The 20,879-nt window shown below is 40.8% G+C and overlaps 2 protein-coding genes across 3 annotated transcripts in view; one reads left to right on the forward strand and one right to left on the reverse strand.

Annotated features, from left to right (window-relative positions):
• Positions 1–536: 536 nt before the first annotated feature.
• sumf1 (sulfatase modifying factor 1) lies at positions 537–7,083 on the reverse strand. The gene is made up of 9 exons (XM_015957079.3): positions 6,766–7,083; positions 6,092–6,265; positions 5,931–6,005; positions 3,082–3,164; positions 2,875–2,997; positions 2,685–2,799; positions 1,868–1,981; positions 1,313–1,372; positions 537–1,050 (listed from the first exon to the last, which is right to left on the reverse strand). The coding sequence occupies exons 1-9, from the start codon at positions 7,012–7,014 to the stop codon at positions 949–951; spliced, it is 1,095 nt and encodes a 364-aa protein (XP_015812565.1). The 5' UTR covers positions 7,015–7,083; the 3' UTR covers positions 537–948.
• Positions 7,084–7,462: 379 nt separating this feature from the next.
• The window catches only part of LOC107384050 (inositol 1,4,5-trisphosphate-gated calcium channel ITPR1), a 120,442-nt gene continuing 107,025 nt past the window's right edge, over positions 7,463–20,879 (forward strand). For both annotated transcript variants that reach the window (XM_054739643.2, XM_054739639.2), the window contains exons 1-3: positions 7,463–7,651; positions 8,369–8,483; positions 14,418–14,488. In XM_054739643.2, coding sequence (XP_054595618.2) covers positions 8,392–8,483; positions 14,418–14,488 — 163 coding nt within the window. In that variant the 5' untranslated portion in view covers positions 7,463–7,651; positions 8,369–8,391. The remainder of the gene's footprint in view (positions 7,652–8,368; positions 8,484–14,417; positions 14,489–20,879) is intronic.

Below are 20,879 nucleotides of genomic sequence, written 5' to 3' on the forward strand. Positions count from 1 at the left end.
GTTATGAGGAGTAATTAAACCCTAGAGTTACACAACACTTGCTGCTTTGGTCTATTCTCACAAAAATCACCCCGTCATCAGTTTAATGCTTATTATATAAAAATACTGTAGTCTGGATTAAATTACTCAGGGACAGGTGCTGCCCCCTGGTGGTTTCTACTCGTTATTGCACGTTGAATGTCAAAGTTAAAGTCCCAAGTTTCCAATCCCTTAATGCTGAGTGTCAAGCAGGGAGGCATTGGGTCCCATTTTTTCAAAGTCTTTGGTTTGACCCGACCAGGAGTCGAACCCCTGATCTCCCAGTCTCAGGGCGGACACTCTACCACTAGGCCACTGAGAAAGGTCCAAGTAACAGGTGGTTCCACTGGGGCACGAACCCAGGACCTTGTTTGTTTTGACTGACGGACACTTTCTTTAGTTTCTGACTCCTCTGGTGACTTTGGAATAAATAAAGTGTGAAAAAATTAGAAACTTTCTGAGGAAGACTGTGAAGCGCATACGCAGCATGCGCCTGCAAAAAGAAAGGCTACCGTACATATTAAAGAAAATGGGTTTAATGCAACTTTAACTGATATGTTACAGAAATTACTTGTAGTATTTATTTAAAATTGTCCTGAGTGAACAACAACAACCAGGGTGAGTTGTGCCACTAAGAAATTCTTGAATTTAGGAGTAATCCAGGTGCTTCAGGGGTCAAAACTATGTTCAGACATCACCTTTTAACATAATAAACCCCCAAAACAAAGATGCCATATAAGAGATCCAAACAAATATCTACAGTAGCAAAACACATTTTCCCTCTTCATCCAAAAGCACTCTTCAAATGCAAAAATAAAGAATTTTAAAAAGTATTCTAGAAATGGCTCAGCTACTAAAATCAAACACTTGTGTTTACCCTGTATTTAACACAGCTTTTATGGAGCAGGGGGGCTTGGGCTTTGGGTGAGTTTATCGTTTCTCCCGTGAAACACAGCGAAAACCCAGATTAGAGGCTGAGCTGTCTGGAGTGTTCTGGCTCCGAGCGGCACATCGGTATCTGTAACAATAAGACTGGAGCAAAGAGAGAAAGAACTAAATAATTCATCTCAATATAACCCACAGATTTTTCTTTATTTTCTATTTTTGCCTCCTACAGAACCCATTTGTCCACAAACAGAACTCTTTAGACAGTAACATACTATGGCAACCAGGCAACTTGTTATATTTATGGCATTCCAGAACCCTTGGGTAGAAACAGAACTTAGTTTATAACAAGTCTGTACAGACACACACATCAAATCTGCTGTTCGTCTTTTGTCTGAGTCTTCTTTACCTTGTGGCACATGTAGGATCCTCCCTTCTTCACTTTGTCCTTGCCTGAAGGAGGACCAGTCTGCAAGACAGAAGGAGACAGTGGCATCAAATCCTGTTCTGTTCTGGTCCTGCTGGACCCGACTGCAGCCTTTTGGGCCATTCCCATCTGTACCGGGTCGGTCCGGACCGGGTAGCCCCGGTCGGCCCCAGCCTGGCCCGGTTGATTCCACACATCCTTGTCTTAAGCCCATGTGGGCTGATTCTACCCACCAATCAGAGGCTTGCTCTAATGGAAGGTGTGAATTTGCTGTCAGCAGTGGGTGTGTTGGCCCTGGTCGGCCTGAAGCAGACCCCCTCGAGAAGAGGGCTGAGAATGAGCCTTGGTTGGCCCGGAAAAATACCAGGCCACCCAGATATGGAAACAACCTGTAAAGCGCCTCATGATTTTTATCTTAAGAGGCGCTATATAAAATATCATTTTCTTTCTTTTGTATATAAAAATTGTTTTCTTTGTCTTCAAAACAAAACCATGATGACTATAAAGAAGAACAATTTCTGTGTGTGTCGTTCTTACTGGGTTGTGTTGGTGGTCTGTCATGTGATGTACAGTCCACCAGTCTGAGGTCCATTCCCAAACATTTCCCACTATGTCGTAGAGACCAAAACCATTAGCAGGAAAAGACTCCACCTGCAGGGTGGGAAGATTACAACCACACAACAGTCCTTTATACTGGTTTCATCAGAACCATACATGAATCCTATGTGAGCTTGTAGATCTTACCATAACAAGTGTAGGAATATTTGTTTAGCAGAAAAATGGCTCAATAATGTGACGTAATAAGCAAAAGTAGAAGAACAAATAGGAGAAAATCATGATTTTACTGTCTCTAACTTGGTTCCCTTTATTGTTTCCTTCTAAATATTCAAACAAAAGCCTTTTTACTTCTCAAGTTGATAAATTATGAGAACAATAAACAAAAAGTGGTTTTGTATACATAAAACTCAGTGAGAGCAGTTTTATCTCATTAGAAACATCCCGTCGTGTAGATTTTGTTTTTGTTGAATGACGTAATTGATTCAGCTACTGATCAGTTCATCACAGAAGCATCCTCTCTGAATACAGACGAAACTTACTTGAGTCTAATTTCATTTGCTAAACTCCAGCAAATAAATAAAGACAAGGAGAAAATGCAGAAGTTTGTTAAGTCTGGGATCTGCAGTTGAGATCGCAGCCGTTTATCCGGTATGGTGCAGCTTTGATGAAAGGCTTTATAAACAAGACGGCTGCTGCGCCTCGCTGTATTACTCGTGTTGGTCTGACCAGATCCAGTTCTGACACTTCTGATCAGAGCCTTTCGTTAAACACAACACCTTATTTTTCAGTGTCATACCGGAGATGTTTGCACGTATCCGTCCTCTCCAGAGTTGTGTGTCGGGAATTCCCCCTGCCAGAGGTTGGCGTAGTGCTTTCCTTTAGGGTTCAGCTTGTTTCCCCAAGGGTATAGTCTGTGTGGAGAGGAAGAGGTTCATCTGAGACCCTCTCTAACAAACTCACCTTTTTCTCACAGATACGTGTCTAACCTGTCTTTCAAGCCGGCCCTGCAGGCGCACTCCCACTCTGCCTCTGTAGGAAGTCTCTTGTTGGCCCAGGAGCAGAAGGCGACCGCATCTGACCAAGAGACGTGGACAACTGGATGATTCAGTCTGAAAACACACGTTTGAAATTGATTGATGATTTTAAGCATTGATTGGAATCAAAATAGACACACGTGGTTAGTTGGTTTCTACCTGTCTGTGATGCTGGAGTCTGGCCCCTCGGGGTGTTTCCAGTTGGCCCCTTTGACAGGAAGCCACCAGGGGGCAGCAGCCACCTGACATCGAAGAAGGTGAACACATGAATAATTTAGTTCTCTCACACTTAAGTTTCATTTTCCTTTAATGAAAACACTCTCAGCGTTTGGAATGGTAGGACTGGTTTCCAGTGCTGCAGCAGGGCCCAGTCCTCAGAGCCCCACATGATCAGGCTGTACGTGACAGCTGAGACAAGGCAGTCAGCGCCCTGCTGCCTGGATTTCATCTGTGGGAGGCGGGTTGAGCTCAAACCTCTTAGGACTGAGCTGCAAACCACCTAAAGAGTCTCAAGCAGCTGGAGTATTATGGTATGCCTTAATGTCCACATGCAGCCAGAGAAACTCTGGGCTGTTACATAAACACGGGATGGTGGTTGAAGACTTTGTGAATGAGTCTGAGTCTGGAGTGTTCCTGCACATGCTTGAAAGAGGATCCAAAGAATGTAAGAAAACAAAACAAAAAAAATTCTAGAAAAGTAAAACAAATTTTAAAAAGCATCATTTTGTTCTCAAATAAAACTTCCAGAAAGGATTTTTGGATTTACTGAGTATGATTTTACGATTTGTAAGTTTTATTTATATTTTCACTGAAAATGTCATGTTGGAGTTTATTAATGTGCTTTTTTGTTGTGGATCACAGCAACCACATGTTTCTTTATGATTAGTAACTATTTATTTCTGGTTAAACACAGCTTTTCATTTTTCAAATCACTCTTTCATACTTCGGATTTCAAAAATGCTGCTGATATCCTGAGTGATTTCGTGCCTGAATGGCGCTGCACTGAATGGCGGAGAGGACCGAAGGAGAGGACGGAGAAGGACGGATTGAGAGGACTGGAGAGGAGAGGATTAAAGAGAGAGACTTGTGTTTGAGAACTTTTGGGAACGCATAATGTTGGGTATTTTTATAATTGTACCTTTCTGAGGCCTAAAAGATGCCCAATTTGTGTTATTAACACTTCATTAATCTCTGTGTTTGCCAACTGTGGCTGTTCATGAAAGGTTGAGCAGAGAAGCTTGTTTGCAGTCAAGGATGTTGATTGTGGATTTCCAGGATGTTGATTGTGGATTTCCAAAGAAACCTCTGTACCTCTGTAACCTGAGAAGGCCCCGCCTTCTCCATCCTTTGCTGAATAAAGCCCCTCACGAACTGAGAACACATGGGAGTGACGTCTGCGTTAACTCTCCTTTATTTTGGGGACTCAGGGTAAAATGTCTCCCTTGTTGTCATGTGTGTTAATTTCAGGTTTCAGGGTTATGGAGATTAAATATTACCCCACATTTAATTACCTAACATTTTGGTGGAGAATGCGGGCATGCAGAGCTGGTGAGCTGATGGCTTTCCCCAGGAGCAGAGGGGGCCTGGTTAGCTCATGGAGGGGTTTCTGCGCCCAGCTCTCGCATGACGATTCATGGACATTACGAATAATCTAATCTCTCTCTGTGTGTCGTCCTTTAAGGTAATATGGGATAAATGAAAAATTACCTATCACATAGTTGCCCCCGGATGGTTAATTTCAACCTGCTTGGGAAAACCTTCAGGTCGATATTCGTTTTCCTCTTGCTCTTAACAGAGCTGTCGGTTGTGTGGGTGAGTTAGTTCACCAGTGGACTTTTTGGTAAGGCCTCCGGGCAAGCTTCCATTGTTCCTGGTTTCATTTTTGGAACCAGTGAGTTTTAGTTCTCATTTCATTGCTCTTTAAGTTACTTAAGTCCTCATCTTTTGTTTTCTGCAGCATAAGTTAAACTCCCAGGTTTTCTCCCTTAGGGACGCTTTTTGTTAATAAAACTTCTTCTTTGGTTGTGACTTGGTGTCAGATCATTTTCTTTTTATTCTCATGTTTCTGTGTTAGACCTCCCTGGATCCTAGACCAGGTTGGGGTTGTAACATATTGGCCACATTGGTTCACACATTTTCTTGGAGATCTTGCTGCAAATTCATAAATTGCCACAAAAATTCTAACTTATTACTATACATGTGATTCAAAAAAAGCTTTAAAATGGCTATAAACAATGTCCACAAAGATAACTGCAAAAGATCAGAGGAAATGCGTATAAAGGTAACTAGTGATGGTTTGATTCTGTTATTTCAAGCAAAACTTAGATAAAAATTATTGAAAAGAAAATGGAGCAAAAATCTGATTTTAAAATAAAAGTATAAGGAAGCTAAATACAAATATATCTTTGAAATATATAAAATCTTGTCTAATAGGTATTTGCTGCAAGTTTTTATTATTTGTGGAGTCCAAACAAAAATATTACTCTATTACAAAAATAATGTTAATTGAGAATTTGGTTGTAAAATTTGCTTAAAAAGCTTAGCGAAACATGCACGAGTTTAGGGTTTTGTGATGGACTGGCAACCTGTCCAAGGTCTACCCCGTCTGTCTGCCCGGAGACTGCTGGAGATAGGCACCAGCCCCCCACGGCCCTGAGTGGAAAATGTAGTGAAAGTGAAAATGTTATTTATTTAGAACTTTTCACGGATAAAATCACAAAGCGTTTCCCAAATAACAACAAAACTATAATACAGTAAAAATGATAAAACTGACACAATAAAAGCAGGATGTCTGTAAAAGCTGGAGTTCGGTCTACAGCAGACAAAATGTGTGAGCCTGCCCGTCTGGTCCTGATGTTGCAGGTTTCCATAACAACCATTCAGAGTGAGTCTGAGTACACGGCTCTGAGAGCTGCCGTGTGAAACTAAGTACCTTCGCCAAGGTGATGACATGTTTTCAGCGCTTTCAGCTGAGAAGGCATAAGGAAGTGTAGATTAGATATACTCACTGCTTGGGTAATCTGATTTTTGACAGAGTCGCTCAAAATTCCCTCAAACACAAATGAGTCTCTGAATTTTTCTGCCTACAACCAGGAGGAAAAGTATGTTATTAGCAGAGATGATAAAAATATATCCAAAATAAGAACTTCCTGTTTAATAGACCTGCTACCTCTGTGACATATCCAGTGGCACCAACAAAGCTCTGGAACTGCTGGTTTGTTACTTCCTGGACATCCATGTAGAAGGGGTCAACGTGCACCGATCTCTGAGGCCCCTCGCCATCTGCAGGGATTCCTGGGTTGTCAGTTCCCATCAGAAACTCTCCTCCAGGTATCAACACCATCTGTAACCCAAAAATAAACCTACATTTCATTCAGACTGTGAAAATGATCCTAATCAAACATTTTTTTGTAACTAAAATCAGATCATTTCAATTGTGAAGAGGCACCACGGAGAATCCAGACCAGAACAAACATATTACTACGAAAAACTGGAAATCAGGTGAAATAAATATAACCCTGTTTTGAAAAGAAGTATAAAATGCTGCCTAAGATACTAGATGCAGTTCATTAAAAGTAATTAAAACAAAAGTTTTACTTGAAAATTGTGCGAATAAAAAGTTAAAGCTGATTACTTTGTCTGGTTATACAAAGACAGAAACTTTACTTACCTTCATAACTGCGACAAATCAAAACGGTTACAAAATGAGCTCTAAATGAACTGAATTATTGTAAAGCCATAAATTAGCTCTTACTAATGAGTAATATGCTTGGAAAGAAGGCAGTTTCACTCATCTGGTATTGTTAGGGTTCACGTTCTTCTTTAACAGGATCCACATCATACCTGACTTTGTACTTTATTCCCATCTTCACTGGCCCCGGATGTCCTCTCGTTCGCCTCTGCGGAGTATTTGTCGGCTGGGTCTTTGGTCGCTGTCCCGCTCTCATCAGCGGCTCTCTTCAGCTTTCCACAGCCGCATCCCCCTGCTCCCTCCACGGGGAGAGAGTCCTGCTCCCCCCGGCATGAACTCTGGAGACAAAATACTTCATTCACAAATACTAAAACTAAAAACAAAGGGTAATGCCGCACCATTCTTAACCCCCCACTTCTCAGGATTCACCCATGTTATTGTAAGACTTCCGCAAAGTCACGTGACTAGTCAGCTGGCTGAACGAGGTTAACGCTTTCTTGCCTGAGAAAAAAATACATTGTCGTTGTTTATCATTAAAAGTAAAAGTAATCGTTTGAAGGGCTTTGAAGTATATTGATAATTCTTTTTGAATCTAAATGACAAAAAAGACCAAAAATTGTATTTTACTTCACAAAATAAGTTTAAAAGTGTTTTCATTCGCATGGAAATAAAGCTTTTTCTTAAGTGTATATATTTGTATTCGTTTTCGAGGATTAAATAGACATAAAGAGAGTGATAACTCAGTACAGATTAAGTTTAGAACACACGGACAACATTTCCCAGCTACCAACGCGGCAGATACCACAGAAGAAGAAAAAAGAAGACGAGCTGGCCGCGAGCCAGGTAGCTCCACCAGCCAGTGCCTGCCTGCCCGCTTCAGTGAACGCATCCGCGGAAAGCTGTCAAAAACTGGATTATTTCAACCGTCGACAGCTAAATCTCACCCTCGACCCGGTGAGGAGACCACCACCACCGTCATGTTTTTTCCAAAGGTCCGGAGAAAGCCGAGTATTTGATCTGAGCGGTACAACAGCCGAGGTAAAGTTGATCCCGAACTCTGCCGCTGTCATCCTTTCTCTTTCTTCCGACTCTCTCATCTCCGAGAAAAAAAATATTTACATCTCCCTACATGGGTCTGAAGACGCTCACAGCTGAACACCAGGGCGTTTATAATGCTCTCGGGTAAGCCTTAAAGACGAGCAAGAACTTGGACAATGTGGTTCCGAATAACGGATTTAAAAAAGTGAAGTTTTAAGATGTTTGATGCTTCGGTAAACCGTCACGGCGCTCCTCGTGTTCTCATTGAAGCAGCTGCCAATTCTTTACCGAACTTTGAATTGTTATTATTAAAATTATTATTTTTTTTAATTTGGTAAAGTTTTAGATTCACCAGCAGTTTGTAAGAAGCTCGGGGCGATAGAGGTGAACAAAAGTGTAACTGTTGGCTCCAACAAGTCAGCTGCAGGGGTGATGAGCTGCTGCTGCAGGTGCAGGAACCTTCCTGGTAACAACATATCAGCAGAGCATTTCCATTCCCAGCCGCTTTTATGCAAATCCGCGCGTCCTGTCAGCGTCCGTCCAGCCTGTGAACTGTAAATGGGTCATAAACAAATGAACGACGAGGATTGGGTAACACAATGTGATGTTACAGTGTTTACTACAACATTTCTGCAACATTTTGAGTTATTTAGAACTGTGTAATTGTCTTATAAATCCAAAATGTGTCAAGTTTACCTTCTCTACTCCTGTGTGTAGGTGCTTCCTAGTTTGTGCCAAACATGTCGGATAAGATGTCCAGCTTCTTACACATCGGGGACATCTGCTCCTTGTATGCAGAGGGGTCCACCAGTGGCTTCATCAACACTTTGGGGTATGTTACACAGTCTGAATACATGCAGTGAGAAATGCATCTGATTAATTGGTGTGTGTGTGTGTGCGCGCGCGCGCGTGTGTGTGTGATGAAAGCGGCTGGTGCTTGACAGTTACAGAATAGTGTTATGCTGCAAAGATCATCAAACAGCTGGAACTGTATGGTTCATCCTGCAGAAAGCACTTTGGATTTTGAATTGGCTCGTAATCCTGGAGAAAATAAAACGAACGGGCAATAATTGCACAGTTAGGGGCTAAGACGTGGCTTGAGTGAGGTAAATTTGTGTGCAGTATTGAATTTACCAATTCCCAGCAGTACTGGGTTGTGTTTCCCATCCGATCCAGTTAGCATTCAAAACACTAAATATAAGCAAATATCTGCTGGTCGCTAAAGTCTGGATCTTATTAGGCTAAAGCTGTTGGATAGTTACACTCACTCACTGATTTTCTTAACAATCCGTAAGACAGGTCCATCATAGGGACACACAGAGACAAACCTCCATTGACACACACACACCAAGGGACAATCTAGGGTTCCCATTTAAGCAAACACACATCTATTTGGTATGTGGGAGGAAACAAGTCCCCAGAGAAAGCACACACATGCATCGGGGATAACTTGCTAACTCCTTTCAAAAGTGCTGCAGCCTGGATTTGAACCATGTTTCTGCAGGGCAACAGGGCTATCTGCAGCACCACCACAGTGACCTCCGACAAAGACACAAAAATGTGAAAAAATATGCACATTTTCTGTTGGAATCACACTGATTAGAATTATGACATGGTCTCTTGGAACATATCATGTTATTATGACGTTTTTTTTTTTTAACTTTTTAGTCATAAAATGTCTCCATAATGTTTCAGTTTGTTTACATTTGTTCTCATTTCATTCACAATTTTGCCTCCCCTCCTAAGCCGTCTCACTTTTCTCACACCTTCTGACGTGACTCACAGAAACTAGAGGTCAGTTTGATTGAGATGAACTGGAAGTGTTCATACGAATTCTATTGTTAGAGAAAATGAGCATTTTTTTTAAACATGTTTAAAATTCCTTGGACACAAGAGGAAAATGAGGTTTTGGAGACTCCCTCGTGAATCCTGCTCTCCATTTGTCTCCTACAGTCACCGCCCAGTCAGGTCTAAATTTGACAAACAGTAACAACGAGTAAATAAATCTAAGTTTTCAATTCTCTCAAAAGAGTTATTTTTTTTACAGTTTGCATCACAGTGTTTAAAATGTTCTTTTGATCTTGTCCTGCTGAATAATGTAACTGATCTTTGTAGTTTTTTTGCTTCTATTGTTCTTCCCACAATGCAACTCAAGCACATTTTGAAACAACCAAACAAAAATGCAGCGTTATTAAACGATACACAAGATTAACGGTTCCATCCTGTGACAAACAGGAAATATATTTTTATTTTATTTCCTTATTAATAAAAAGTTGGTTGCTTTGTGCTTGGGCTCATAGTCAGCAGCACACGCTCAACAAATCAGCTCTGGGATTTCATTAAACTTGGTGCCCCTCCCCCTCCTCCTGTGTTTTAGATGTAAACCAGCTCATAAGAAAGGAGTGTGAGATTGCCTTGGTGTAAACTGCAGAGTAATCATACCAGGTGAACTGTTCAGTTTGTCTGGTAACAGAATCAGGGCCCTCGTTTCAGCATCCTGGACCTCCCGCCTGCTGGCTCATAAAAACCGAAATGACCCCCACAAAACACTGAGTCATTATAAAGATATTGTGGCCTTTCTTCAGTCCAAACACTTCCCACGTAGTCATGAAAACACACACACACACACACACACACACACACACACACACACACACACACACACACACACACACACACACACACACACACACACACACACACACACACATATTTACAAAAATTGTCATGAGGATTCTGGCCAGAAGCCACCCACTCCTCACATAAAACCAACTCCGCTGCATTCTCCAGATTTTCTGATTCGAGGAAAGACGCGGTTCCGAGAGGAGAGAAACCCATAAGCATCAGAACTTCCTCGTCTGAGCTGGAGACGAGGTTCAGCAGGACGGATCATTAGCTAACTCCTGTGAAGTGTGGCTCTTTTTTTTTTTTTTGCATGTGACGTCCATGACAATCACTAATTTCCTCCTAACACACACTCTGTCCTCATGTCCACATATGACAGCCTTGGTCCTCGAGGAGTGAAGGCTGGAGGCATTCTTGTGGACCATTTTAGACCTTTTTAGCAAAAAAAAAAAAAAAGAATGTAGGATTTGGCCTCGGTCCCAGTAAGTGTTATTGTAAGCCAGTAAAAGTTAAATCTGTCACCCAAAATTCCTGCCTGTCCTCTGCTGATTCATCCAGAATATTTCCTCCTTGTAGAGATGCAGAGGAGGGTATTTTCTGAATTCTTAAATGTTTATGTGATATTTATTAAACCTTTACTTGGTTAGGGAGAAGCTGCTGCTTTATAAAAATGGTGCAGATCTTACCTGTAGATTGGACTTTGAAAGACCTCGATTTGGAGAAACAGATCAATTCTGACTGGAATGATGAGCTAACAGCTAGTTTATGCTGGGTTACCAAAATGGATATTTGCTGTATGAAAAGTAACCTCAAAGTACTTTTTTGTACCTTTTGACAATACTATTTCAAGGTAGCCACAGAGCCCTAAAAAGTCTTTTAAAACTTTACGTTAATTAGATTTTCCATAATTAAGGCCTTAAAAAATCCCTAACATGAGGAGCAATACTACAGACCCAGTTAACAAGATTAATTTTATTTGGAAATCTGTGAATAATCTTGCTAATTTCTAATCAGTGTTATGTATTTTTGCATTTGGAACTAGAATGGGCAAAATCACCAACTTTCATTTAGGTGTGTGTGGGAGATGGCTATTTTCAGGTGTGCACATTAGCTGCTTTAGCTAGTGGCTGCATGAGCCATGGGGATGTGCAGGTCAAGTAGTACTGCACCGTTTGCTTCATGGAATATACATGCACTTTTATCCTCTGCAGAGTAATTATCTTGATGTTTGTGTTAGTTTTTGGCACTTTCAGTTCCAATTAAGATTTGTACAGAAGGTGGTCAAATCTATTTTTTCATTCTGAAAATGTAAAGTCTGAAATATAATCTAAATGGCCTTGAAAAGATCTTAAAAAGTCTTAAATTGGCTTCCTTAAACCTGCAGATTTAAACCTGTACATTACTGTATTTCAGTATGTGGTTATTTGCATAACATCTGTGGTTATTTCTGAAATGTACACACACCACACACATTTACAGTTCTGTGGTTATTTCACGAAAGCAGCAGCTGCGGTTGGTGTAGCTTTTCCTGTCTTGCCGGGCTCACATTTATCAAGTTTCATCTATTTAATAAGGACCAATTAAATAGCTATTTAATGATTTTCATAGAAGTCCCTATTTTAGATGTTTTGGAGAACATTTGTGCTGCAACCCATTTGCATTGATTCTCCATCTAAAATATGTTGCAACGCTAACTATGCTATAAACAACTGGTTGTTAGAGGGATACTGTGCAACTTTTTCATATTTTTAAATATTTTTTTTTGATACAGTATGTGCTAGAATGACCATTTAACAGGGTTAATTAAATGTCACTCAGACCCCCACCGCCCTTTGTGGCCAGAATACCGCATTTGTAACTTCAGAGTGCCGGTCCGGCAGCTGTTAGAAAACATTGAGCTACTCCAGTCTGCTTCCAGCACGTTTCCTGCTTGTTTTACATCATGAACACAGCTGATTTGTTTCATTTAGTGATTAACCGCTCCTGTAGAAACTAATCAAGACTGAGGAGACGGTTTCACTTTTGCTTTGACCACAGGTATTTAGTAACGTACACTAGGGGGTGCTAAAAGTAAGTGTTGGTTTTTGGCCCGTGATTTGGTCCATGGCTGCCTGAAACTCGCTCGGAACCGGTCTAGTCCTAACCTTCTTGGTTCTTTCCCCACAGGGGAGAGACGCTTGGGAGCTTTGAACTATTTCAACTATGGCAACTCATGTTAACTTTAACACAGCAATTCTTTAATAAAGACAGCGAGGCAGTGATTCTGTTTTATCTTGGTTTATGTAGAGAGGAGCAGAGAGGGAGCACAGGGTAACAAAAGGAATTCCTGACTCTCTGGAGGTCTCCAGAAGAGTGCCTCCACATGGCTGACATTGCCTAATATACCCTTGTGGGGGCATTTCACCCCCACTATGATGGCAATTCCTGATTGGATTAGAACCTAAAAGACTATATAGCACCAAGACTGCAGTCATGGTGATGCTATGTGGACAGATAGTGAAATATTTGGTGTCTGCGCCTAATATAAGTGACTGTGGGATGAGATCAAGACAATTCCAGCAAGTTTGAAATAGTTTCTCAAAGGTCACACAGAACTCTGTCAGGAGCAAGGTGGCCAAGGTCAGTTAATACACAAATAATCCAACATAAGCAATACTGCCAAGTGTGTGCTTAACTATGTGATTCAGAAATTCACCCCCAAAATTGTTTGGTGATGTAATCGGCCAATATTATTAATAATTGGTTTAATTAGGGGTTGGTCAATTTGAAACTCAGGAATGCATCCTTTTATTTCAGTCCTTGAATGCACCATTGCCTAGTAAAGCCATCATTTTACCTAGTTCATGAACTCACCATCGTGATTTTTACTTTACAATTGCGATTTTCTATTTGTTTGTTTGTTTGTGTTTTGTTTGTAAACTCTTTGAGACAGATATAGCATTTGCCAAACCGCAAGTCAGAGTTTTTAAGGTATAGAAATCTGTCTTGGCCCTGAAAACCCAGAATTGGTACGTTTTCTATTTGATGAGAAAGACGTGTAGCGTAATAATCAATAAATGATTTATTAACAACTTGTGTTTTAGGAAATAGGTTCTATCAGAATCCTGGTTTGGAGTTGTTGAAACTAGCTGTTAGCTTGGCTCTTTTGAAAACAACTTCATGATTTTCCCCAAACTGATGTCATTCATGATGCTGTCTACTGCAGGAAGGATACCAACTCCACAAAACTCTACTTAAACAAATCTGAACTATCCCTTTAAGGAAATAATATTAAAGGTAATTTAAATTTCCTAATGAATGAATACTATTCCAATTGGTAGGGATGTCCCGTTCCTTTATCGATAACCCCAAAAACACAGTGTCGGATTCTATCGAACAGCATCAAAAATCTCCAATATAAGCGGTCCGTTAAGGTTCACATTTTTGCAACCAATGGTTAAGAAAAAATTGTCATTATTTTCATACTTACTGTTATTGGCTCTTGTTCTCCGATTGAGTAATATCACTTGATCAAGCCTTTCATACTTTCCACAATATGAAATGGATAAAAGTACGTCTGATTTGTGCTGACATCGTATCAGATTGATATCGGTATCGGTCAAAACTGAAGGAAGTAATATATGTATCGTATCAGATGTGAAAAAGTTGTATCGGGACATCCCTACCAATTGGACTAGTCCGAATTTTTATTCTTGGTGTAAAGAGCTAAAATTCATAACTCATATTACAAAAACTAGTTAAAAACACCTTCTATTATTTTCAAGCTGAGATTACAACATCCAGGAAGAAATATGATAAAATTGTCCAGAAGTTTTGTTGTATAATTTCAGATGTTAGCATATTATTCCTTCAGTCTGCAGCTGGAGGTCTGTTGAGTTCTGTTGACAGATGGGCAGCAATCCTTTATTACAAACCTTCTGCAAACATGCTGCTCATCAGTCTCTCCTCCATTTTGGCACCAAACACCACCTGTACGAAGACCGCGTTCTCTGGTTCATCAAAGTGATGCTGATCCTCATATTGAAATTAAAAATGTCTCCCTGCCAAAAGAAACTAAACATCAAGATCCAAACGGACGCTATTTTTGACAGCTGTGTGTTTCATACTAAGTCTTTAATAATGGTGTGCTTTTATTTTACAGCTTGGTGGATGATCGTTGTGTTGTCCAGCCTGATGCTGGAGACCTCAACACCCCTCCAAAGAAGTTCAGAGGTGAGAATCACAGTTTCGTGTCGCTACGGCGCTCAGACCTCAAAACACAAATTACTGCCTGTAAACACTGCAGAGAGTGTGAGAGACGCTGCTGGCTGTGACTCTTTGGTGATGATCACAGTATCTCTGCCTGCTGCACCTCAAACAAGTATCTTTGTCAGTAATAATGATGTGTGACGGTTAGTTTTCCTCTACATGTTGGCACGAACACAGGCAGATGGAGGGAATCAGCACTGATGCACATCTTTTGGGGAAAATAACACAACAAGAACAAAAAGCCTTGAGCTGTTATTGTTGCTGAACTTGCTATTATTAGCTACCATACAGGAAGTAGAACTCAGTTCTCAGGCTAGGAGTTTATATTCTTTGGAACAGTGCTGGCAAAGTATTTTAAACTGAGAATGAGTTTATAAGAACAATGAAAAGCCTTTTTGCTGCATCTTTTGCCATAAATACAAAAAACCAAACAGTTGTAGCTTTATTGTTATTTGTCTTGTTTTGGTGGCCCTCAGCACCAAAACCACTCTGCAGACTTAAAGGGGCAGTAGAATGCAAAACCACATTTATTTCTTGTTGTTGAAGCTTGGATGATCAAATGTAGCATACCAAAAACTGAGAGCTGTGTCCAATCTGCTTTCTGTGTAAATTAGTCATCTTGAGAGAGATGGTTGGCTCTAGAAAAGCTTCACATAATACTTAATATTTAAGACACTCCTGCTTACATCGGTATACCCAACCCACTTCAGTGTCTAGAATATATATACCTTGGTTGCAGTAATGCTAGCGACCGAGCAGATACTAACACAATCCTGAGCTAACGCTAGGTCAGTCTGGATGAACTGCTGCTAACGCCCTCGTGGAAAATAAAGATGTTGAAGCACCAACTTTCCATGATGTACTTGGACACTTACTTTCTTGTTCATCAGCAACCAACTGCTCAACAATCTGCAGCCCAAAAGCTAATTTCTGCAGCTAATTACCCACTTCACAGCTGGCAATGCAGTCCTTTCGCCGTGAAATCAAAGCAACTCAAAGCACCCTTTCCAGTTGTTAATATACATAATTCTAGCACATCTTTTCAAAGTCAGAGGAAGGTTATTCCAGAGTACAGGAGCAATAAAAGAGCAAGCATGTTGGTCCGTACTTTTCAGTCTTGTGCAAAGTACAACCAGTAGGCCTCGGTAGCCAGATGTCAGGAAGGTGAAACCAGGCTTAAAGGTGTGGTTGACTGAAAAAACATTTTTTTCATGAATATTTGTGATTATAATTAGTCACTTGGTTTTCATGCTTTTAAAATATGAAAATAGTCTCCTACACCTATCTTCTGCATTAGCTTCTGATAAAAAAATTGACTGTGGAACACAAGGGTAGGGATATTTGAGCCTGGGCCTCGAGGGCCGGTATCCAGCACGTTTTGGTTTTAATCATGCTTCCTCACACCTGATTTCAATCAGCAGGTGATTAACAGGCTTCTGCAGAGCCTGATGAGCTGCTGCACAGATGATTCAACCATGGACTAGAAGAAACCATTAAAACGTGCTGGATACTGGCCTTCGAGGCCTGGAATTGAATAGCCCTGCGCTAGGATTTGTAGAGCCTGACAGCGTGACATAACATTGTCCTTTAACATTCATGGACTCACCCATCTTGACTAAAGACAGGGAAGTCTTCTGTAGGTTTAGCCTACAGGAAACAGCAGATAATGTCTCAGCCTCTTAGACGCTAACTGTTAGCATTAGAAACTCCACCACATGGCAAAACTCCTCCAAGCTTGTGTTATTTGCAGGGAAAAACATCAACATTGCAAAGTAAACAAAGCGAGTAGTAGAGATGTATTGCTGTTAGCCGGTCAGATGTGAGAGTCTTCTGAAGTTCTTCTCTGATCTGGCAATCTTCTAGATGCTGAAACAGGCACACCAGGGCTTTTTGTACAACGTGCAAGGCATTCATTCCTTCTAGAGACCACTGCAAATGTATTTATTAGCGAGTGTCCAACACATTTAATATAAGAGGCTAATGGGCCTAGCTCTTCAACTGCTAAAACAAAACAAAACAATTATTAACCAACAAATATACCTTGCAAATGACTCAAGAACAATTTTTTCTTAATTTCTAAAAAATAAAATTAAGAATAATTGCTCCAAAACCAAGAATAAGGAAATGAGTTTCTGGCCTTGTTGACTTTTGAATATCAGCCATGTGGGACAAGAGGAAATCCAACACAACGTGGGATGTCTGGTCCCTCCAGCTGGTAAAGTCACCATAGCAGTAACTATTCTACCTGAAATTATATCTGCTGCTCACTTTCCTTCAGCGAACATACCATTAGCAAAAATGTTTCTAAATTTAAGGGTGTTGCTTCATTCAATAGGCATTAAGTTTCATCACAACAGTGTGGGCTGTTGTCTAGCTAATAAAGTAGCTGAATTCTAGCTGGTGTGACTTCCCACATGAAAAGCACATATTGAAGTGATAATGGAGGAATTGCTTCATTTCTTAGCTAACTCTGATGCAACAATTTATGTGAGAATTTTGTATCATGTATTGAGAAATAATGTTTTAATTTGGTAATTGATATATGTGTATAATACCAAAAGTTCTGACAATGTTTGTAAAACCCAGACTAAGCCTTTTGATGCCAATCACATCCTAGATCAGAAATATTACAGCTTGCTCTAGCCATAACTTCTGAGTTTTTATATAACCGCAATTAGGGTGATTATGTGAAATTGCTTAAACTGTCAAAAAACACCATGTCCCTTAATCAGTCAGCAGTTTTACTCAGCTACGGTTATTAAATTAAGATTAGAAATAGACAGATTCTAGTTTTGTGGGCGGATCCAAAGTATTTATTTATTTTTGCTCTGGACTGCTGCTATACACCATAGCTCATTCAGATTTCCCTCAAAAAATTATATCATGATATATTTTTCTGAAATTTCTAAATAAATTCTAAATTATCTTCCTTATGCATCAATCGGTACATCCCTGGTCACAAGGGAAACTGTACTTCCATTTGCTAACGAGTGGACAAGGATGACGATTCGCCCCTGGCATTTCCCCATCGGGAAGGGGGGGGGGGGGGTGTTCTTGCAGACATTTCTCTGTCCAGTCAGTCGTCAAGGGAGGGGTCGGGGGGGGGGGGCCCTTTAGTTTATCCCACAGACATCGTAGATGCGACGCAAACTGACATAGTGGCAGCCCGCCATCTTGGATGGGTCTCCATTTACCCCAGTGCATTTATTTCTACTGAGGTATGTGTTCACCCAACTGAAAAGCACATTTTACCAAGCTTTTTCACAAAATCAGACACATGGTATTGCATGATAGTTAATATAAATATAATAAAATAAATACAAATATAAAATTCCAAAAGATAGACTAGAAGAGTCTGTTGTAATCCCACAAATCTGTTTTCAGTAGTGCGCCAGTTGTTGCAACTGTAGGCTGCACAAAAAATGGGCATAGTTGCTTACTCTGCCTAGACTCCAGTAGTGTTTAGCTAATGAGGGACCCATCCAATATGGCAACGATGCTGTTATGGTTTCCGGTGCCCAATGCCTTGTCTACGTATTTATGTCCATGGTTTGACCGGCCCACATTGGGTAAGCGGCCCACCAAGTTAAGCAATCCTCCTGGACGATGCCAGATATGCCAGATGGCCAGTCCACCTCTGTTTGCAAATGCTGTTGGAATGGCTGGTCTTCAGTCAAGATGAAACGTACGAGATAAAAAAAGTCAAAGAGAATGTGAGGCTGGTCCACGTTGCCAGTAGTAAGTCAGACTTGTTACTGGTGAGGGTTGGACTCCACCAGGGCTGCCCTCTTGTCACCATATCATTCAATGTGTTTATAGACCAAATTAAGGAGTAGCTTGGGGCAGAGGGTGTCAAGTTTGGTGGCTGGAGGATCTTATGTCTGCTTTTGTGGATGATGTGGTCCTCTTAACTCCAACAATCAGTGACCTTGAGCTTTTGCTGTGAAGGTTTGCAGCTGAGTTCGAAGCAGCTGGGATAAAAATCAGTATCTCCAAATCCATGGCCATGATGCTTGACTGGAAAAAGGTGGATTTCCAACTCCAGTTCGGGGCAGAGGTCCTGCCTCAAGTGGGATAGTTTATTTTGGGGTCTTGTTCATTAGTAAGAGAAGGAGGGAACAGGAGAACGACAGGCAGATTGGGGCAGCATCTGCAGTGATGCAGACACTAAACTGGGCGGTTGTATTCAAAGAGGCTTGGACATTCGGAAGTGACTCAGTAAAGCCTTTGCTCCTCCACATTGAGAGGAGCCAGCTGAGGTGGTTTGGGTATTTGGTGAGAATGCCCCCATGACGCCTCCCAGGCGAGGTGCTTCAGGTGTGTCCGGCCAGCAGTAGGCCCCCGGCTTGACCCAGGACATGTTGGAGGGATCGTATCTCCACACTGGCTAGGGAACGCCTGGGGGTCTTGCAGGTGTAGGTTGCCAGGGGAATGGTAGGTTTGGGCCTCTTTGCTGGAACTGCTGTCTCCTCGTCCTGGACTTGGATAAGCGTGGGAAAACGGACGGATTTTCTGCTCACCTTGACAATTATCCTATATTATAAATTCCAATGCAATGACTTCAGAATCAGCAACACAATAGAGGGATACTTTCTAAATATAACATGTTGTTTAGTAAGAACATCTTAAGTGGTCTAAAGACAAAACATTCTGCAGCAAAAGACTTGCTGAGTCCTTTTTCTTTCCTGCTGATTAAGAAACGCAGTTGAGTAAAAAACGGGCGGATTTAGGTCTGAAGAAGATCCGGGGCTTAACACACACACGTAACACACACTAGTCTTTTCATAAAACACTCGGGGCTTGAGCCCAAGTAGCCGGGCCTAACGCCTCCCCTGGTAAAAAATCTAAAGGTTTCTGTACTTTGGGTTCCTGAACTCACACACCCCGAAACATCTTCCAGAAGGTAAAAGTTGATATTCTCAGTGTAGGACACAGTGTGGATTGGGTTATAGGCCAGGCTGAAGATGCTCAATAAATTCTCCAAAAAAAAAAGGCTGTCTTAGAGCATCTTTCTTTTCATTATTAATTGTTAATTGAAATGATTTTTCTTGCATTCTTGGTGGCCACACTCACAGATTTATTGAAAAAATTACTGTCTCATTAGTGTCTAATAAGAAGAACTCATGCTGTGACAGAGCTGAGCTTCTCAGTGGATTTGTGGTATCCCACAAGGGTTTATCTATTCTCATCATCTCAATAAACACAGACTGCAGACTGATTAATCCCTAAAATAGCAGTCTTTCTGTTCTTGTGTTGCTGTGTGCAGCTGTCAAGTTTATTTTGCAGACTAAATTTAAAGCAGTCATATCAGAACTGTCTCTACCTCGCAGTTTGATTGTCACAAGATCGAAGTATTTCATTAAAGCAGCAGTCAGAATGAGCAGTCCTCCCCCAAAGGAACTGGATCTGTAGATCTGGATCCTGACCAAATTGCATTTTATTGTATTAGTGCTCCTCTTCACTAAATGTTATGAAAGTTTTCCCTTTTAGTTTTTATGTAGTCTTGTGGACAGACCAGCAAAGAAACCACATTGTACTCATACTTCCACTTCAGCAGAGGAAGTGTCATTTTTTTGTTGTTGTATATTTTTCTGCATCAAGCACAAGAGAGCGAGTTTCTCTTGGCTGGATTTGTAAGAAATACTTTCATTGACTATTTTGCCTTGTTTAATTTGACGTCATAAGCACTTTTCTCATCATAGGAAAACAGAACATTTTAGTTTCTCTTAAACAATACTAAAATGTTTGCTGTGTGCCTGACTACTGCCTTCTGTGTGTTGGTGGGTCTTAAGTGCATGCAGAAGTCTGAGTTACTCAAACAGATGAGAATCAAACCAAAATGTGAGAGACAGAAAAGGGTTTGCAGATGAGCCTGGATGGGCTCCAATTAGACAATTCCCCACAGATTTTTCTTGCTATAGGACAGACTCTCATACTTTAGTGACTAGAGTTGCCACCCATATTTTTTTTAGTCCAAAGCTACAGAATCTTTCTGTCACTGCTGAGGTATGCTAAACATGTCTTCTAATGTAAACACGGTGCCCTTTTCACCATAGTCTCACTCATCTGCTCTCTGGCACACATGCTTTGTTTTATGTTTCAACCAGATGGTGTGTTTGAAATCCTGTAGGTCACCTAAACACTGGTGGCGAGGCTGTGCTACTGTCACAACTTTATGAAGTCTAATTAGAGAAATTGCAAAAAATAAATATGTATGCATTGAAGTTCATTACAGGTTTACACTAAGTATTTTATTAGATATTAAACTATGAAATATAGGAATGAAAACTACAACACAAAGTTATAATAAAATATGAATACTCTTAAACATGTATGCATAAGCTGTTTGGGTGTT

Source organism: Nothobranchius furzeri, chromosome 3 (genome assembly GCF_043380555.1).
Source record: "Nothobranchius furzeri strain GRZ-AD chromosome 3, NfurGRZ-RIMD1, whole genome shotgun sequence".
Taxonomy (NCBI): domain Eukaryota; kingdom Metazoa; phylum Chordata; class Actinopteri; order Cyprinodontiformes; family Nothobranchiidae; genus Nothobranchius; species Nothobranchius furzeri.